General features: G+C 35.7%; 1 protein-coding gene across 1 annotated transcript in view; it reads right to left on the bottom strand.

Moving 5' to 3' along the window:
• The window catches only part of LOC306872965 (complement C3-like), a 74,195-nt gene that overhangs the window by 18,358 nt on the left and 35,536 nt on the right, over positions 1 to 20,301 (bottom strand). The window contains exons 17-34 of the mRNA XM_079421937.1: positions 19,123 to 19,320; positions 18,753 to 18,855; positions 16,356 to 16,444; positions 16,112 to 16,251; positions 15,639 to 15,851; positions 15,446 to 15,506; positions 15,131 to 15,214; positions 9,610 to 9,813; positions 9,449 to 9,524; positions 9,170 to 9,329; positions 4,620 to 4,715; positions 4,354 to 4,510; positions 2,750 to 2,913; positions 2,493 to 2,651; positions 2,248 to 2,307; positions 2,081 to 2,171; positions 1,910 to 1,958; positions 498 to 588 (exon numbers count right to left, since the gene is read on the bottom strand). Of these exons, the coding sequence (XP_079278063.1) occupies positions 498 to 588; positions 1,910 to 1,958; positions 2,081 to 2,171; positions 2,248 to 2,307; positions 2,493 to 2,651; positions 2,750 to 2,913; positions 4,354 to 4,510; positions 4,620 to 4,715; positions 9,170 to 9,329; positions 9,449 to 9,524; positions 9,610 to 9,813; positions 15,131 to 15,214; positions 15,446 to 15,506; positions 15,639 to 15,851; positions 16,112 to 16,251; positions 16,356 to 16,444; positions 18,753 to 18,855; positions 19,123 to 19,320 (2,195 nt within the window). The remainder of the gene's footprint in view (positions 1 to 497; positions 589 to 1,909; positions 1,959 to 2,080; positions 2,172 to 2,247; positions 2,308 to 2,492; positions 2,652 to 2,749; positions 2,914 to 4,353; positions 4,511 to 4,619; positions 4,716 to 9,169; positions 9,330 to 9,448; positions 9,525 to 9,609; positions 9,814 to 15,130; positions 15,215 to 15,445; positions 15,507 to 15,638; positions 15,852 to 16,111; positions 16,252 to 16,355; positions 16,445 to 18,752; positions 18,856 to 19,122; positions 19,321 to 20,301) is intronic.

Here is a 20,301-nt window from a genome sequence, read left to right as displayed (position 1 = left end):
AGCATTTATACCACATAAATAGTTTCAAAGCAGCATCACATTAAACCAGACAACAGTGTTAAAATGTTGTAAACTTCAATCAAAAGGCAAAATCTCAGCTCAGACAACTGTCATCATTCAGCTGTGTTAATGCAGCTCAACTGTGTCAAAGTTGCAAAATTCAAAAAATGAGTTAAATTCAGCTTTAAGTATACCTCTACAGAATACAACAGTGTCGTTATTTGGCTCAAGTCAGTTCGATGTTGACTCAATTCAGTTCAATAACAGCGTCAGTGTTGCAGTTAGTCATTATCCAGCTCAATTCAGGGCAAATTCTGTTGTCTTCTGATCGTGTCAGTACACGCACATTAATATTACAGAATAGTTATTTTCTTTCAAAGTTTGTTTGATGGACTCAGAGTAAGGTTTGCTTCTAGTATGTCTGGCATAATTTAAATTAATAATTTAAAAATTATACAGATGTGAGGCATCACTTCATTAGTTTATTATCACAATACCTGTTCCAGATCTCTGCTATCCACAGTAAATCCAGTCGGTATGCCAATATCCAAAATAGTCATGGTGGCATCGGTTTGATCACTTTTGTAGCTGTGAAGATAGAGATCAAGAGCAGATTTTATTAACAGGTCTCTTAGGTTTTGTAGTTTTGCTCCAGCTTCTCTGCACACACTACCCAGTCAACAATTTGATCTCCGAGGATACTCGTGATGTGGTCAGGATGTGAGGTAACAGTGAGCTAAAAGTGTAACCTCACAGTAGTGATGGTCAGATGAAGCCTCATGAAGCATTCAGCTTTTCAGCCAAGTGGTTCAAAAAAGGGTTAATTTCTGGAGGCTTCATTTGCTCACAATACCACCTGGTGGCCAAAGAGTGGAAAACAAGCAGATATATTACAGACAGAGGCAAGTACTCCATAGTGCAGTCTGGAAGATTGGGGTGGGGCAACACATTGGGGCGGGCAATTCCATTGGTTTATTATACTGCAAAACTTATTGGTGTAGACCCGAGCATGCGCTTTAATTTGTGTACAATTTTGGCCATATTACATAAATATTATGTGCTAACTCTAGAATCATAGGCCTATCTTAATTATTATCTGTTTAGTAACCATGGTAATTTTAGTCAGACTAAGTCATTGTTTAAACTCTTGATGACAGCACCTCCGGGTTCTTCAGGCTGAATACCGCTTCATTCATATTTCCTTGAGGATTGGCAGGCCACAGATCAGCAATAAATTTTATACGCAAATGACGATAATTTACTGTATTTTCGAGATAGACGGATTCAAACCCGGGTCTCTCACACCAGAGGCATGTGTCTTATCCACTGCGCCATCACCATCCCATCAAACCACTTGTATTGCATTAAGATTAAGTAACGAGAGGAGCGTCTCCCATAGTAATGAATTAAAAGTACCGTTTTTCTCTAAAAATGTACTTGAGTAAGAGTAAAAGTACCCATTTTTAAATATACTCTAAAAGTGTTAGTTACCCAAAAAATTTACTCAAGTAAATGTAATTTGTTACTACCCACCTCTGCTGAAAACGAATTGAATGGAATGACTTGGTTCCTCCTCTGGTGAAATCAGCTGCTGAGTTCATGGATGGAATAAATCTCAATTGTTGACTGGGTAGAGATTTTTGTGTGAACCCAAGTCTATTTGACCTCAGAATTTTATATTTTAGTAACACAGAAATGTAATGTCTTTGTAACGCGACTTGCATTTGTGTCAGAACACTGCAGTCTCTGTCGGAGTCATTATGTAATTATGATGATAACCAGGTAACTTGGGCTCTGACCAATTAATCAAACCAAGTGAGAAAATAGCCAAAATAAGCACATGCTTATCAATTACAAATACAATAGTTTATTGACATAAAAATAAACTTATTCGAGTGTGTTTACATACTAGAAATCCATAGTGAGCTTGTAAGTTTCAATGGCTCCCTCTTGATTTGCTAAAGAACAAAAAAAAAAAAAAAAAGGTAGAAATTAAAACCAACAACCAACACAGTTTTTTGAGGTTTTATTTGTTCTCAGTATGTATGGAAAGTGCCACAGAAAGGGAAGGAACTCTTACTGTCATTGTCTTTCTCCATTTTAACAGTCAGATCAAAGAATGTACAGTCAGATTTCTTCTCAGCAGGTCTGGCGTAGTACAGCGTCAGAACCTGAAAGAAAATTCAGATTAGATGTTTACACACTTTAATCTTGCTGCTGACTGTATAAACGCTCATGAACACTCACTGAGAGAATGGCTGTTCCAGTTCCTCTTGCAGTCACATTGAAATCCTTGTTTATCTCCACCTATCAGAGTAATCAAACTCATAATATAATACGAAAAGGGTAAAGATAAAGATTTTATCGTCCAAACAAATGTCATAGACAATAATAATGATAGACGATGAACAACTAAACTCCCATAACCCAACAAAAACATAACTGACATGAGCAGCAAAGAATTTGAATCTAGTGGATGTGCTGCTCCTCACCCTGTCTGACCGTGTAAGATGTGCATTATCTTTTTTGATAGTCCATTTGACAGGTTTGCTTCTTCCTGACACGGACAGCTCCACATCCAGATTGAAATTTTGTCTGTCCTTAACCTGCATGCGATACTCTGCCACGGCCTGGAACACCATGATGGTCGCCTAGAAAGGACAGAAAAGTATTCTGATCCTGTCCTGCAGTGTCAGTCCTACACTTGTTCTGGTGTTTGTCACAGTCGAATGATGAGGTGTTAGTGTACCTGTGTGGTGCCAGATCCTCCATAGTGAGACTGTTGTCTGGCCATCCAGTGCACTGCCTCTCCTGCTGTATCAAAGTCTTTTGCCTTCACAAGCGCCAGAACAGCATAAGCTGTCGCCTCTAGTGAGTGATAATGCTGTCCAGGGACAGTCCAAAACCGACCGGCTGTTTAAAACACAAAACAGGAATAGAAACAGGATTGTCTTGCTGTTCCCTCCGTACCTGTTCCATTACCATTTTAGCAGAGGTGGGTAGTAACGAATTACATTTACTTGAGTAAAATTTGTGGGTAACTAACACTTTTAGAGTATATTTAAAAATGGGTACTTTTACTCTTAAGTACATCTTTAGAGAAAAGCGGTACTTTTACTTCATTACTATGGGAGACGCTCCTCTCGTTACTTAATCTTAATGCAATACAAGTAAAAAATGCTTCAATTTATTCCAAACGATCCGTACTACAATGTTAATAGTGCATTAGTCATTTGTTCCGGTGTAGTTATTCATTAATGATGGAACAGTACTCTAAAGTGTTACCGGATTTGAACACTATCATCACAATATCTTTAAAGCCTCAAATCGATTCTTTGAATAATTTGTAAATATTTATACTTGTTTAAGGAAATGTAATTTTCTTAATGCTTTTCCTATTTTATTGTATTTATTATTGTTGTTTATTATTGTATTTGATGTAATTTATATGTTATTGCTCTTGAATGTTCTCTGTTCTAAAATTGCAATTAAAAAAAAAGTTTATTCTCAATTCTCTAGAGATTTTGCAAGATTTCATTCACAGTCAGGACTCTGGTTGAAAATCTGTTGGTGTCTGGTATGCTGTCTTTGTCACATCGCAGCACACCACACAATATAAGTACCTGCATAAACCAGCAAAGGACCAGCTTAAACTCAAACCAGCATCCCATGCTTCAAAACATACCTAACCAGCATATGCTGGTTTCAACAGTTTTGCTGCTTAATATTTTTTGGAACCTGTGACATGTTTTTTAGGATTGTTTTATGAATAGAAAGCTAAAAGAACAGCATTGATAATAAATCAACATATTGGAATGATTTCTGAAGGATTATGTGACACCAAAGACTGGCGTAAAGGCTGATAATAATTCTGATTTGCATCACTGAAATAAATTACATTAAAAAACATTAAAAGTATTTTGAACGGCTCTGTGTGTATATATATATATATATATATATATATATATATATATATATATATATATATATATATATATATATATATGTATGTGTGTGTGTGTAAATTTGGTCTAAATATCTATATATCTAAATAAAAATAGACTATAGATATTCAGTATATGAGCAAAAGTAATTAGTAACTACTTACTAATTACTTTTTTACTCTTACTCAAGTAACTATTCAGACTATTACTTTTACTTGAGTAAATATTTCTACAAGTACTTTTACTTTTGTAAAGTTTTTGAGTACTCTACCCACCTCTGCATTTTAGACATTAACAATTGCAACATCATTACACCACAAAAGTTTTACTGTTCCATTATTTACACTCGTGTATGAGTGAGTCTGTTGCAAAGTACATCCCTTGTTGATGACTTGATGGCTTGACTGACCTTCTCCTTGTGTGGAGTGTTCCATCAAGATGTCTTTATTGAGTTTGTTCTCATTGCCCATGGCGTAGGACGTCATCGCAACAGCATAAGGATTGGTCAGTTGTGGAAGTCGACCTTCCAAGAAAGAAACAGCCTTTCTGATACTTTCTTGCAAACTCTATAAAAGTGTGTGTTAGAGGTTAAACCAAAGAGGAAGAGTGAAAAAACTGTTCATTCTTAAAAGTTCTGGCAAACACGGTTTACTATGGTGGAATAGGTGCACTTACAGCAACTGATCCAGCACAGATCTCTCTGCCCTCTTGCATGGCAATCACGACAAAGGCCGTTAGGGAGGCATCTGAATTTTTGCCCTGTACGTCACCCTGGAATAAAAGACAAATAAACAGAATTTTGCAAAAAAAAACGTGTTTTATTATTAAATTAGCAAAGCTTGCTAAAACAGCTGGCTAAAATATTTTTCCAGGACTACAGGACTGCAGTACTACAAAATTCTGTGAGATAGTGACAGTAGCCTATAGGTATTGCAAACGCATCTTGCTTTGGTTCATAATTCATGAGAGAAAATGAATTGTTCTTTCCTAAATTCACTTAAGAAACTTTGTTCGCTCATAACGCGTTTGTGTTCCTCCAATAAACTTTGTTCATTCGCCAAGCATTTGTGTTCCCTTGAGAAACTTTGTAACTTTGAATAAACTTTGCACAGAAAAAAAGTTTGTCCACTTGTAAAACTTTATGTTTCCCAAGAAAGTTTACATTCACTCAACAAACTTTTGCAGTCCCCCTAGAAACTTTATGGTCACTCGCAAATATATATTTTTCACCCGTCACCATGTCCCAGAGGTGGGACCAAGTCATTCCTTTCAAGTCACAAGCAAGTCTCGAGTCAAATCCCAAGTCCTCAAAGAGTTAAAGTTAAAGGGGTCATATGATGCGATTTCAAGTTTTGCTTTCTCTTTGGAGTGTTACAAGCTGATTGTGCATAGATAAGATCCCTGCAGTTGCAAAGACTAAAGTCTCAAAACCAAAGAGATATTCTTTATCAAAGTTAAGACTCTGCCACGCCCCCCTATAACACCTCATTAAAACACGCCCCCACATGTCTACGTCACAATGTGGAAATATTTGCATTATGCATGGTTTCAGTAACCGCAGTAGTGTTGAAGCAGGCATGTCAAGGAGAAGCTGTGTGTTTCTAGGCGAAAGTATGAAAGTAAAATTATGTCAAAAAGATTTGCATGTGCAGGGTAAGATTTGTGAAAGTGTACATACGATAGCACGTGTAAATTAATTTTGCATGTGCAAGAAAATATTTGTAAGTGTAAATCATGTTTCAAGCGTACGAAAAAAAGATTTGCAGAATTTTACAGATGCAATTTGCAAGTGTAATTCATGTATTGTGAAACTGCAACTTCATGCTAAGGCAAAATAAAAATGATCTGTATTCTTCTGACCAGAGGTGGGTATCAAGTCTTCAAATCAAGTCTTCAAGTCATATCCCAAGTCCTCAAAGAGTTAAAGTTAATGAGATAATTAAGTGACTAATTAAATGATGATTGAGCATTAGTGATGAACACCTGCTGTTATTGAGAATTACAGAGAATCAGATGTTGATGTTTTATTGGTTAAAATGATGCCACCATCAAGGAGATCAGTGTTTGCTTTAGTTGGGCTCTTGACTCTTAAGCTAGATATCTCTCTGTAGCAATGCATGTGTTGTTATAAAGCAGAGAGGTCAGTGCTATACAGTGAATAGTTATTAGCTCTTTTTATATGGTGAGACAATCATTATGAGCTGGCATTATTATAATCAAAACACTATCGTTTCATTTATATGTTAAAGTTTTTCATAATCAATTCTGTGAAATCACAGCATGCAAAGAAAGTGTTGCTCTGATAGTTATGGTCAGTGAATTTCAAACATATCTAATGCATATAAAATATTGAACTTAATTTCTACTTAAACACACAAGGAAATCAAGACCCAGCATATGAATCTCAACAATGGTGACAATCAACAAAATGCTTCATGCTGCAATGCATGCTGGGTAACACCATTGTAAAAACTCCCATCGTGCTCTGTAGTATGAAAAATTGTCACCACTGTTGAGGATCGTATGATAAATGTTCACGTCTAAAAGCCTGAGCCAAATAGGAACAAAATTTCCCCCTTCCCAATACTAAAGCACTACTGTGGTTTTGTTTGTTTCGTAGCTTTCTTTTTTGCCATTCAGTAGCAGCTGCATGTTGATCAATAAACCAAAAAGAGACACCACTTCATGATGTTTGTTCATCATGAGTTATAAGCAGAAAGTGTAAGTTAATCTGCTAAAGTTTGATCCAGCATTGCACAAATGATTGCTGTGAAACAACATTGCAACTACTTGGAAACAAATTTCTTTGAATTAGTAAAAGGGTCAAGAAACCAACTAAAGCAAACCTAGACCACAATTATGGTGGCATCGTGTGTGTGTTTTTGTTTTTTGTTTTGTTTTTCAGTTGATTCCATCCAAGGCTGTGACTGAAGATATTTGTAGTTCTTAGGTGCATTCGACTTGAAGCGGCGCTGCGCAGAATGACATCAAAGTACCACGAGAGTGATAAGAGAGCAGACTGATCCTTAAGCTTTCGAATCGCTCTCGCGGTACTTCGATGTCATACACTGATCATTCTGCACAGCGCCGCTTCAAGTCGAACACACCTTATGTGTTCCTCTTTTCTTCAGTGATGTAGATTGTTAACAGCAGGTGTTCATCACTAATGCTCAATCATCATTTAATTAGTCACTTAATTATCTCATTAACTTTAACTCTTTGAGGACTTGAGATATGACTTGAAGACTTGATTTGACTTGAAAGTCCCACCTCTGATATTAGTGAACAATAGTATTGGATAGAGCTATTTCTCCTGCTCATTGGAACCCTATGATCGGAACGCACGCATAAGCTGAAAGACAGGACCAATCAATCACAGACACTTGGCTCAGTCAAAGTGTTTGTTCAAATAGAGCTGCGTTTCCCAAAAGCATCAGAAGCATATAGATCCTAAAAAACCATTGCCACATTATTACATTACATTAAATATCATTATTACTATATATAAAATTAATTCTGAAAAATGCATCACGATTTATACACAAATATGAAGCGCAATAATAATCAGAAATGTTTCCTGAGTAGCAAATGATATTAGATTTATTTCTGAAGGATTATGTGACACTGAAGACTGGAATAATGATGCTGAAAATTCAGCTTTGATCACAGATGCATTTTAAATTATATTTTTAAAATAGAAAATATTTATTTTAATGGTTATATTTCACAATATTGCTGTTTTTACTGTATTTTTGTTCAAATAAGTGCAGCCTTGGTGAGCAAGAGACTTATTTTAAAAATATTACAAAATCTTACTAACCCCAAACTTTTGTATAGCCTACATGTAATATTTCTTTTAAATAGGCTAGTTTGTGTAAGTAAATTTAAACTGTTGTTAAAAGTTCAAATGGATTCTGTTATGTTCTGTAATTGCTGTTAATAAATCTGTCAGAAAAAAATATGCTAAAGTTTCTCTTTTAGGAGTACAGCATTCTGGCAGCCTTTTAAACAAATTAACCATGGTTTTATTACAGTAACCACAGTTTACCACAGTATTTGTAGTAAAACTGTAGTAACCACAAATTTACCATGGTAATAATAATACATTTTAGTACTTACTATATGTAACACCATGTTTATTTTTCATGAGGTACCCTCAAAGGTACTGAGGTGTTGAGGTTACTGCCCCAGTAAAGGGCTAAAATACAATTTTAGTATATCTAATTTTTCACAGTATAAACAAAAAAGGCCTGTGAAATGTAAAAAAAAAAAAAAAAAATGTCTCTAAAACCTAATATTAAGTGAGTATAGTTGCTGATTATATTCTTTTAATAATTTAAATGATAATTTTAGTTTATAGGTATTGGTGATACTGGGCTCATAAGTATCAATATAAGATCGAAAATAAAATAAGATGTATCACCCATCCCTACAAAGTGTTATTCTAATAGCGATAGACAATATACCACAAATAAAACTTTAAGCTCCGGTTCAGTTGAGACACACACAGACATCAAGAACCAGCATATGAATCTCAACAATGGTGACAATCAACAAAATGCTTCATGCTGCAATGCATGCTGGGTAACACCATTGTAAAAACTCCCATGGTGATCTGTAGTATGAAAAATTGTCAGCATTTTTGAGGATCATATGACGTGAAGTGTTCATGTCTAAAAGCCTGAACCTATAAAGGTTTGTTTTTTCCCCCCCAATATTGAAGCATTATGGTGGCATTTGTTTCATAGCATATATAAATATATAATTACTTTTTGCTGTTCAATTATACCTGAATGTGGGTCAATAAACCAAGAAGACAGACTGCGTCAAGATGTTCATGCACCATGAGGTATAGGCAGAAAGCGTAAATTAATTGCTAAGATTTGATTCAGCATTGCACAAATATCTGCTGTAAAACAATGGAGCAACTGCTTAAAAGCAAATTATTATGAATTGGCAAAAGGGTCAAGAAGCCAACTAAAGCAAACCTTGACCACAAATATGGTGGCATCGTGTTTTTTTGGGTTTATTTTCAGTTGATTTCATCCAAGGCTGAGGCTGAAGTCAGTTGTAATTATTTTCTTTCTCTTTTCTTCAGTGATGTTGATTGTTAAGATCAGGTGTTCATCACTAATTATTTAATGTAGTTCTACTGCTAGCTTTCATTCCTGTTGTCCTCCACAGGCGGGTTTAAATACAGTCTGTCATAATGACATTCAACTTACCACCATGGTTGATGTAATCACAGCTGTATCCTCTTTAAAGGAGCCATCTGGCAGTTGTTTGTGGAGAACTAGCCACTTAAGGGCGCTGCAGATCACATTTTCCTCTATTGTAACAAGTTTATTAGCCATGGCGAAGACCTTGGCCACATATGCTGTCAACCTTTAACAGACAGAAGCAAATGCAAAAAAAAAGTAATAATTTGTTACTAATAATCTCAAAAAATAATTATAAATGATTACTGGGGACACTGGGAATGAAAATAAAACAAATTAAAATACCATGTGCTGCTTGGCGTATATATATATGCAGCATAGGATCCATCTGATTTACGGTATGCCAGCTGCCCTTGATAACCTTAATACAAATAATAATAATAATAATTTTTATTTGCTTATTATCTGTTTTTGATCTAAAGTTTTTAAGAGAGCATCTAAATCACCTGTGCTGATATGGTTAACGGCCTCATTGCGGCGCTCAATGCCAACAGCCTCCCACTGATTGGTGCTGTCCAGATAATGAGTAGCAATGACAGGTAGAGTCATTCTGACCATGTTCTGCTCTCCGCATCCACTGGGTTGGATAATAAGGCGACCCATGAAGTCTCCATTGATGGCCTGTTCGACTGTCTGACTGATCTCCTCACCTGGAGAGATAAAAGAGAGAATGAAGGCTGAGTATTCAGTTTTTTATTTATCTTTGTTACAATGAGCTGTCATTTCTGCAACACTTTCAACACTGATGTGATTGGCAGAGCCATTGAGAGACAAAGCCGCGTCAACTCCATTCACTCCAATGGACCAGTTTATTTACAGCAATGGCAGATTGTGCACAGCAAAAAATCCAGGGTGAAATTAACTCTCCTGGGAGTACATGTGAGACCACACTCAAGAGTGTGAAAGTGTTAAAATAAGAGTGTTAAATTAACACTGAAGCAGAGTTAAAGTTAATGAGTTAATTAAGAGATTCATTGAGTGGTGATTGACCATTATTGAAGACACCTGATGTTAACGAGCAGAATCACCAAAGAAGAAAATCACAATATCTGTGTCACCATTATAGTGGTCAGTGTTTGCTTTAGTTGGGCTCTTGACCCTTAAATTTTTAAAGTTAGATTTTGCTATGCTTTGATAACAGAATTATAACAGACAGACAGATAAGCAAAGAGAAAAAGGAAAAAAAATATATGCATATGTATATATGTGTGTGTATTGTTTTTCCTAAATCTCTGAACTGCTTCAGAGCCAAATCTCTGATTTAGAAAATTGTTGATTATAGCAGTCTTGTGATTCATTAGCATAGGATTGCCAGCATTTCCAATACAATCTGAAGGATTTCTGAAAGTTGTTTGTTCAAAAATCTTTGTCAAGAGTCTATTGTTTAGACACCCAAACTTCAAGAATCAACCTGTGAATCTCAACAACGGTGACAATCAAAAAAGCATGTTGCAGTGCATTCTGGGTGTTTTCTAATGTTTAGAGTTGATCTGTTTATGCTGTATGTCACCGTTGTTGAGATTCATACACTGAATCTTGATATCTGTGTGTGTCTAAAACAAGTTTTTTTTATTTTTTTTTAATTACCAGAACAACTTTCAAGGACCCCTTTTTATTATTGAATGCTGCAGAATCACAGGATTTGTATAATCAACAAGGTAAATCTGACTGTTTTAGATTCTGAATGAGTTTGGCAATATAGATCAAATGATCGTTATGTAATAATATTACCAACATCACATGACCTCTGTTTTCCTTTTGTTTGTCTCTCTGCTGTAACTCAGTTACAGTATCCAAACAAAATCTAACTTAAAAAATATAAGGGTCAAGAGCCCAACTAAAGCAAACACTGACCACTATAATGGTGACACAGAAATTGTGATTTTCTTCTTTGGTGATTCTGCTCGTTAACATCAGGTGTCTTAAATTATGGTCAATCATCGCTCAATGAATCTCTTAATTACCTCATTAACTTTAACTCTGCTTCAGTGTTAATTTAACACTCTTATTTTAACACTTTCACACTCTTGAGTGTGGTCTCACATGTACTCCCAGGAGAGTTAATTTCACCCTGGATTTTTTGCTGTGTGGAGCCCCCAATACTTTCTCGGAAGTTAGCGTAATACTACCAGCACCATAGAAGAGACCGCTGTATTAAACTTTTAAGACATTTATAGAACAAAATTGGATATTATCAGCAGAGCAAATCAAACTACCTTGTGCATTAAAACAGATTGTTATTAGATTATCAATCACTAAATTAGTAGATTTAGGGGACATTATTCATTCTTTTCATGCTGTTTCATTCATCGTTGTGTAATTCAAGCTTTTAAACGTGATTTTTGCTGGTGGCGAGTTAAATTAGAATTGGATTGATTTCAAAGGATGCTGATACACCTAAGTGAGAATGAAAAAAAAAAATAGGTGGGCAGCTTTCATTTCAGAATCATTCTCGGCTAAATTACCAGAAATGTATTATATACAACTACTGTATTATAAAAGTAATCACAGTAAATCTGTACTTTATTTCTGTATTTTATATTTACTGTAATTCTTAGCTATATGTTGTGGAGGATGCCTGCAGTGTTGGGGAAAGTTACTTTTAAAAGTAATGCATTACAATATTGCGTTACTCCCTAAAAAAGTAACTAATTACGTTACTTAGTTACTTTTTATGGAAAGTAATGTTTTACATTACTTTTGCGTTACTTTTTAAATATGAGCAGGGCTTGATTGTTTTTAATACAAGAAATTACATTAATACAAATGTAAAAGCCCTGTATCTTGTGAAGGAAAAGTAAATTCACGTCTGTAAAGTAAAACTCAGGATAAGAAAGTTTAACACTCTTCAGCAATAAAAAAACAATGAAGCACAATTGTTAGTTCATCTAAAGTCATTTTTGATTATTAGTATGGTTGAACTGGATCATCAAAGGTCAGCAGCAAAGACATTGGTTAATAAAATGGGATTAGATACATTTGTGTTGTTTAACATATTTAATTATTGCAGTTTGCGTCATATTCTGAGTTTGCATTTCACTGTTTTAATTCATTTTGATGAATACTAAATCTGTTTTTTGCGAGTGGGATAGCCCATCTAAGTGCAAATAGCCCATCTTGTTGGCAAAGGCTATTTACACTAACTCCGCTCACTAATGTTCAACATCAAAGAAGCTAGTTAAATATTAGTTTCAGTGGCGTAGATGGTAAGGCGTATGCTTTTTGACGCGAGTGACCCGAGTTCGAGCCCACCTTTTGCCAAACATTTTTTTCTCCCTTTTCAAATCTCATATCGCATCAGAAAGGCATTTATTTTCAATAAAAATGAAGGAAATAATCAAAAAGTTGAAAATAAAGTATCGGGTAGGGTTAGGGTAGGTGTAGGGATGGCTTTATTGTCCCAATAAGGTGGCATCCATTTAATAAATTTGAGTTAAAATTATAATTTACACTCAGTACGTTATTATTGCGTACTGTTTTATAATGTACTACAATACTGAGGTGCAGATAATTGCCACTATTTGCAATAAGTAGTATAAATAGCAGAAAATCTTGCTATTTTAACAGTGTAAATAGAATCTGTAGCTATTTGCACTTAGTGTAAATAGTATATCGTAAAAAAATATAGCTATTTTCACTTGGTGTAAATAGAATCCATTGCTATTTGCACTTAGTGTAAATAGCATCTGTCACTAAAAAAATGTGCTATTTGCACTTGGTGTAAATAGCATCTAATTGCTATTTGCACTTAGTGTAAATAACGTCTATCGCTATTTACACTTAGTGCAAATAGCCGCTGCCAAAAAGTAACTGGCGTTACTTTTTTGAAAAAGTAACTCAGATATTATCTTGTAAATTAAAAAGTAATGCGTTACTTTACTAGTTACTTGAAAAAAGTAATATTATTACGTAACTCGCGTTACTTGTAATGCGTTACCCCCAACACTGGATGCCTGATATGTGATGGACAGAGGTGGAAAGTCCAGGACCCAAAGAGTAAAAGTCCTGCCATATGTTTATTCCACCCATGAACTCAGCAGCTGATTTCACCAGAGGAGGAACCAAGACATTTCTTTCAAGTCACAAGCAAGTCTCAAGTCATATCCCAAGTCCTCAAAGAGTTAAAGTTAATGAGATAATTAAGTGACTAATTAAATGATGATGGCGCGTTAGTGATGACCACCTGCAGTTAACAATCAACATCACTGAGGAAAAGAGAAACACAAGAACTACAACTGACTTCAGCCACAGCCTTGGATGAAATCAACTGGAAGGAAAAAAAAAAAAACATTGCCACCATAGTTGGGTTCTTGAGCCTTTTAATCAATTAAGATAAATCTGCTTCTAAGCAATTGCAATATATAATATAACAGCAAACATTTGTGCAATGCTGAACCAAACCTGGAAGAAGCAGATTAGCTTTTGCTATCATCTCATAACTTCTGAATGAACATTCTTGGCTTCAATCTCTCGTCTTAATATTTCACTCTATGGTTTATTCATTATGTTTGACTTTTACAGAACTGAAAAAAGGCCTATTTACATTTACATTTAGCTGACGCCAAAGCGACTTACAATTGCTATATATGTCAGAGGTCGCACGCCTCTGGAGCAACTAGGAGTTAAGTGTCTCACAGTGGATTCGAAACCAGGTCTCTCACACCAAAGGCATGTGTCTTATCCACTGCGCCATCACCACCCCTATTAAACAAATGCTGCGATAATGCTTCTATATTGACATGAAACAAAATAAACTATGTTTATAATTAGGCTTTTAGACATGAACATTTATCATATGGTCCTCAACAGTGGTGACAATAATTATTCATGCTGCAGTGCATGATGGGAGTTTTTCATGTATCACAACATTAAGCATTTTGTAGATTGTCACCATTGTTGAGATTCATATGCTGGTTCTTAATGTCTGTGTGTGTCTAAAATATACTGGAGAACAATGTTTTTTAGATGCTCTACATATGTTTAAAATTAAGTTGATTATTCAAAACCTCAACTATATTTTGGATATAACCATATCACCTCACGATGGTGACTTTTTCTCTGTGGGGCATTAATCTCTCTGCTTTATAACATCACATGCAGTACTACAATGATAGATCTAACACAAGGGTCAAGAGCCCAACTAAAGCAAACGCTGATCTCCATGATGGTGGCATCATTTTAACCAATAAAACATCAACATCTGATCCTCTGTGATTCTCAATAACAGCAGGTGTTCATCACTAATGCTCAATCATCATTTAATTAGTCACTTAATTATCTCATTAACTGTAATTCTTTAAGGATTTGGGATTTGATTTGAGATTTTCTTGTGACTTGAAAGGAATCTCTTGGTTCCTCCTCTGGTGAAATCAGCTGCTGAGTTCATGGGTGGAATAAACATATGGCAGGACTTTTAATCTTTGGCCCCTGGACTTTACACCTCTGATAAACACTCACCCCCGGTTTTACAGACAAAATTTAAGGCTAATCCCAGATTAAAATGTAAATCTGAGCTGTTTCAACTGAAAGAAACTTGTACTGATTGATGTTAAAATATGTCAGTGCTCTTGTTTTGTCTCAAGATGCACAAGATGGCATGGCTATAAAAATTGCTTTAATGTCCTAATTGAACTATGGCCTAATCCTGATTTAGTCTAAACCCAGTCTGTGAAACCAGCCCTTAGAGTTAATTTTAAATAATATTTTCAGTTATCATCAAAAGTATTTGGTCATACGTATCCATGTGAATTAAGCTTTAGCTCAAACAGATGAGGCAGCAAATGATAAAGAGCTTAAAAAAGAATAAAAAAAACTGCGATTAGTTATTACGAACCAGCCCCAGCATTAAGTAAGGATGCAACAAATTTGTTGTGGACATGGAAAAAAGACAATATGACTGTAGATAGACTCCACTTCTATTTACTTATAAAAAATACTCATTCTCATTGAAAATATATTTTTCCTTACCAGTAATTGATATGTACGTGTTAGCAGGTGTGTCTGGAACCCAATCAGCTGGTATTTCGCCTTTAAGAAATATAGGTTTTTCTCCTGTTCCATTTGGGATGAGAAACAGGGAAGAACAGCAATATCGAGGAAGAGTCATGAGTCACGTGCTGATCACATTTTGTACACATTTGAGGAGTACTGAGCAAGAAAAGATCAGGAGTTGATTGTAATGATATTCATAATTGTTTTTGTCTTGACTAGGCAAAAGTAAAATCACATTAATTCACTGGATTTTGTGATTGGATGCAAGTTATGGTCCACAGTAAATCTCACCATTCTTAGTAGGATTGAGCTCTACGTTTTGTCTATGTAATGGAATCAGCACACCCTCAGACTGAAAGAGAGAAAGAGTGTTAACTACCTGTGATGCTGTAGTTTATCTATTGAAAATATGACAAACATCTATTGATGAGGCTAATAACCAAATGAAATGAAAATTTACAAAAAAAAGTGTCATCAGACGTACCACCACCTTCAGCGGCTTTCTCACTCCATCAGTGTAGATAGAATCATATGCTGAAGCTTTCACCTCAATCATGTGACTTCCCCGCGTCATGGGAATAATCACATAGGGAACGGCTATGCTGGAGCCTTTTTCAACAGTTACTATCGCTCTGTATTTGCCTTTCTTACTGGCAGAGCTACAAACATCTTCTGTCTCCATGAACTCCACACGCACCTGGTGAAAACAGGAGAATGAGACTCAAATCACTTAAATACAGTATCTAGACAAAACTTCCTCCAAATTAAATTAATATGAAATGTGTGATGATAGGAAATATTCCTCTTTTAGCACAAACACTACACTTTCCTTCAGATTGAGTCATGAGCAGCCCAAGGATCTAGGTAATTTGACTAAAGCAGAAATGTTTACTACAACACATATGGCTATAATGTACATATAAACTGAATTAATTTTTAATATTAAATCATATCTACCTTCTGCTTCTTTGGGGTGTAGTTGTGAATAATGGCCTTGATTTCCAGTTGTTCACCGCGCACAGCTGAGTAAGGCATCTTGAGGTCAATGAAAAGGTGTTTAAAAACAACCATCTCCTCAGGTTCTGCTACACAGATGCCTTTGAGGAGGAACACAGACACACAGAAGGTCTTAAAGTAGCAGCTCCTGGATGCTAATGTCGTTTTTCAGAGCATGTATTCTGGGTTTGCAGCTTCACCTTACCAAGTGTTGGTGACAGACTGACAGCCAAGATCTGCCAGGTAGTGATAGAGTCTTTCAGGTAGATCACCTTTTCTCTGGCTGGTGTTGGACTGGAATATGAGATATATATGTGAAATTACAAGTAAAAACAGTTTTATCAGCTTCACATTACTAACCAGATTAACTAGAGAAGCATTTTCTAGAGAAGCACTTATTGAGAATTATTAGAGGTTTAGATGTATCATGCTCATTTGAAATCACCATCAAGGAGACCAATGTTTCATTTTGTTGGGAATTTGTCCCTTTATATTTTATCGATTATATTTCAAATGATGTCAGTGGATTATACTTCTTGCTGGCTAAGCTAAACATGTTTTATTTCATCACACATTTAATACAACCACAGTAATATGACACCAAAGAGTCATGGACCCAAGAGCCCAATAAAAGGAAACACTGATCTCCTTGATGGTAACTTCAAATGAAAATAAAACATCTAAATATTTTCGCAATAAGAGCTTCTCTAGAAGTCTGACAGAAATAAATTCAACCTGGTTAGTATTGAGAAGCTGGTAAAGCTGTTTGTGGAGTTGTTTAATCAGATCTTGAGAGATTCAATGTCTTTTTTTATTTCAGTTGATTTCATCTTCGGCTGTGGCTGAAGTCAGTTGTAGTTCTTGTGTTTCTCTTTCCTTCTGTGAATCTTCTTGATAACAACAGACGTTCTTAATTAATGGTCAATAATCACATAATTATCTTAACTCCAACACTGCTTCAAAGCTACTTTAACACTCGGTAGTGTGGAAACACATTTAGCAGTGTGGGGACTTTGCTGTAAATTACCACATAAATCTTACCTGTTTCATTCATGTATGACTGATGCATATGAATCAGATTAAAGGGGTCATATAATGCGATTTCAAGTTTTCCTTTCTCTTTGGAGTGTTACAAGCTGTTCATGCATAGATGAGATCTCTAAAGTTGCAAAGACTAAAGTCTCAAACCCAAAGAGATATTCTTTATAAAAGTTAAGACTCGTCCACGCCTCCCCTAAAACGGCTCATACACGTTGTTGTACGCATGTGTTCCTGAAACATATTTGTTATAACAGAAAAGTCCAGAGAAAATATGATCAGGTGTTGGTTGTTATATATTGATGATGATGACAATCATCAGTTAGTGAACTGATCTTATTCGTAGTCTAATCTCCAATTAAGTTGATGCTGTGTTATTAGTTGTATTGATCATAATGACAGTGATTCTAAGAGCCAGTTGTTCTTTGACAATCAGTTAACAGGAAGGAATTTCCAAATCAGCATATGAATCTCAATATGAATATGGACCATTTAAAAAAATAAATAAAATTAAGATTCTAATAAACAAATGGAAAAAAAAAAAACTCATGCAGCAATGCATGATGGGAGCCATGGGTGAGTTTTGTACTATGTTAGTACCCAGCATGCATTGCAACATGATTATTTTATTTTTAAATGCAGCATGAATAGTTTTTTTTTTTTTTAAATGGTCACCATTGTTGAGATTCATATGCTGAATCTTGATGTATGTGCGAGTCTGATTGCTGCCACAGATCAAAACTGTTTGAAAATTTTTTTTATATTAAATGATTTGATTAGATTCTGAATGAGATCATTTCACCAACTGATGATACTCATCATCATCATCAATATATAACAACCAACACTTGACCATATTTTCACTGTTTTTTTTTTTTATTATAACAAGTATGTTTCAGAAACACATGACTAGTACAACAGCCAGCAAAGGGAATAAAAAACATAAAAAAAGGAGATAAAAACTAGCACAAAGGTCAAGAGTCAAACTAAAGCAGACACTGATCTCTAACATGGTTACTTCAAATGAAACAAATCAACATCTAAACCTTTAATTCTCAATAAGATCTTCTGTAGCTGTCTGACAGAAATAAAGTCAGCCTGGTTATTAACAAGTGGAGCTGGTGATGCTGTTTGTGGGGTTGTTTAATCAGATCTTGAGAGATTTAATGTCTTTTATTTCAGTTGATTTCATCTGAGGCTGTGGCTGAAGTCAGTTGTAGGCCTAGTTCTTGTGTTTCTCTTTTCTTCAGTGGTTCTGTTTGTTAACAGCAGGTGCTCACTAATGCACAATCATCACTTAATTAATCAATTAATTACTTAACTGCACAGTTTTAAAACTTACATGGTTTAAGCCAAGGCAATTGGTTTACTCAAACGGTTTGAATTACCCTAACTTGTTGGGTTTTACAGTGTATATGAGCACATAAATCGTGAGCTTTGGCTTTACATCACATGCAATCTACTCGTACAATGTGAGTTGGTACCTTGCTGAAATCGCAAAGAAATTGCACAGAAATCGTAGTGTTTGCCCGGCTTAAGATTTATCTAAATGTCTCCTACTCACCAATTGTCACATAGATCAATCTCCTCCCAAAGCCAACTCTCAGGGAACTGCGTACGTGACACGATGTCTTCAGATTCCGTATAATAGTCGTCGTCATCATCACCTGTTGTATCAGATCAAGAGGGGAAAAAAAGGGAAAAACACATCAGATAATCTAATCAAATAAATTATTATTATTATTATTATTCTCTCTGGTGAATATCCACTTTCACTATTATCCACACTTACTGCTTTACAAACTACCCAAGACTCAAAATACCATTGTCAATCACTGCCCCCAGATCCTTGTTCAAGTGAGAGTTGGATTTATTTCATGCATTGATTGCTTACAAAAGCACTGCACAAGCTAGCCATCAGTTCATATACTTACTGCGAGCCAGAACCATCTCCTCCTCTTCAGCATTCATGTCTTTGCGGGTTTTCATCTCGTTACAGCAGTGCCGGAAGGCCTCGACACATGCTACTCCATCAACGATGTACCTGGCTCTTCGTTCACATGTGTAGCCAAGTTTATTTTCCCTCATCCCATCAACACAGCACTGTTTCAGTTCACCGGAGTATTTTTCAGCTGAGAAGACAATGTTAGTGTAGAACAATGAGGGGAGTATAAGAACTAAAGAGATCCCCAAAACATGGAAACGTGTTTGAGAACTGAAGTGACCTAAACGCAAAAGGGCTTTCGGTCTTTAAGAGTGCATTCACACTTGCCGTTAGGTTCTCTTGGTTTGTTTGGTCTGGACTATAATGTTCCAATCCTGCTCCTGGCGATCAACTGTTATGCAAAGTTCAGCTCCAACTCTAATCAAACACACCTGAATCAACTAATTTAAGTCTTCAGGATTGCTTGAAAATTAAAGCAGGTGTGTTTGATTAGAGTTGGAGCTGAACTTTGCAGGACGGTTGATCGCCAGGAGCAGGATTGGGAACCCCTGTCCTAACTTGTTGGGTTTTTCAGTGTGAACATATTATCAGAGGTGTAAAGTCCAGGGGTCAGAAAGTAAAAGTCATGTCATATTTATTCCACCCATGAACACAGCAGCTGATTTCACCAGAGGAGGAACCAGGTCAAACCTTTCAAGTCACAAATAGATCTTCAAGTCATATCCCAAGTCCTCAAAGAGTTAAAAGTAATGAAAAAATTAAGTGACTGTTTAAATGATGAATATGCATTAGTGATGAACACTTGATAACAATCACAGAAGAAAGCAACTAAAGCAAACCCTGATCTCCATGATGGTGGCATCATTTTAACCAATAAAACATCAACATTTGATCCTCTGTAATTCTCAACAACAGCAGGTGTTCATCACTAATGCACAATCATCATTTAATTAGTCACTTAATTATCTAATTAACTTTAACTCTTTGAGGACTTGAGACTTGCTTGTGACTTGAAAGGAATGACTTGGAATGACTTGGACTAATCGGGAAAGCTGATTAGTCACCAGAAGGGATGGACGGCAGCTCCTGTAAGTGTTTTGAATACTTGGTCGCAGTTCTGTTGTTTAAATTATTTGCTTGCTGCTAGGAAGGAATAGTTTGTTTCTTA

This window comes from Barbus barbus (genome assembly GCF_936440315.1).
Source record: "Barbus barbus genome assembly, chromosome: 7".
NCBI lineage: Eukaryota > Metazoa > Chordata > Actinopteri > Cypriniformes > Cyprinidae > Barbus > Barbus barbus.
The sequence above is the reverse complement of the archived record's forward strand: the minus strand, read 5'-3'. Positions and strand labels throughout refer to the sequence as shown.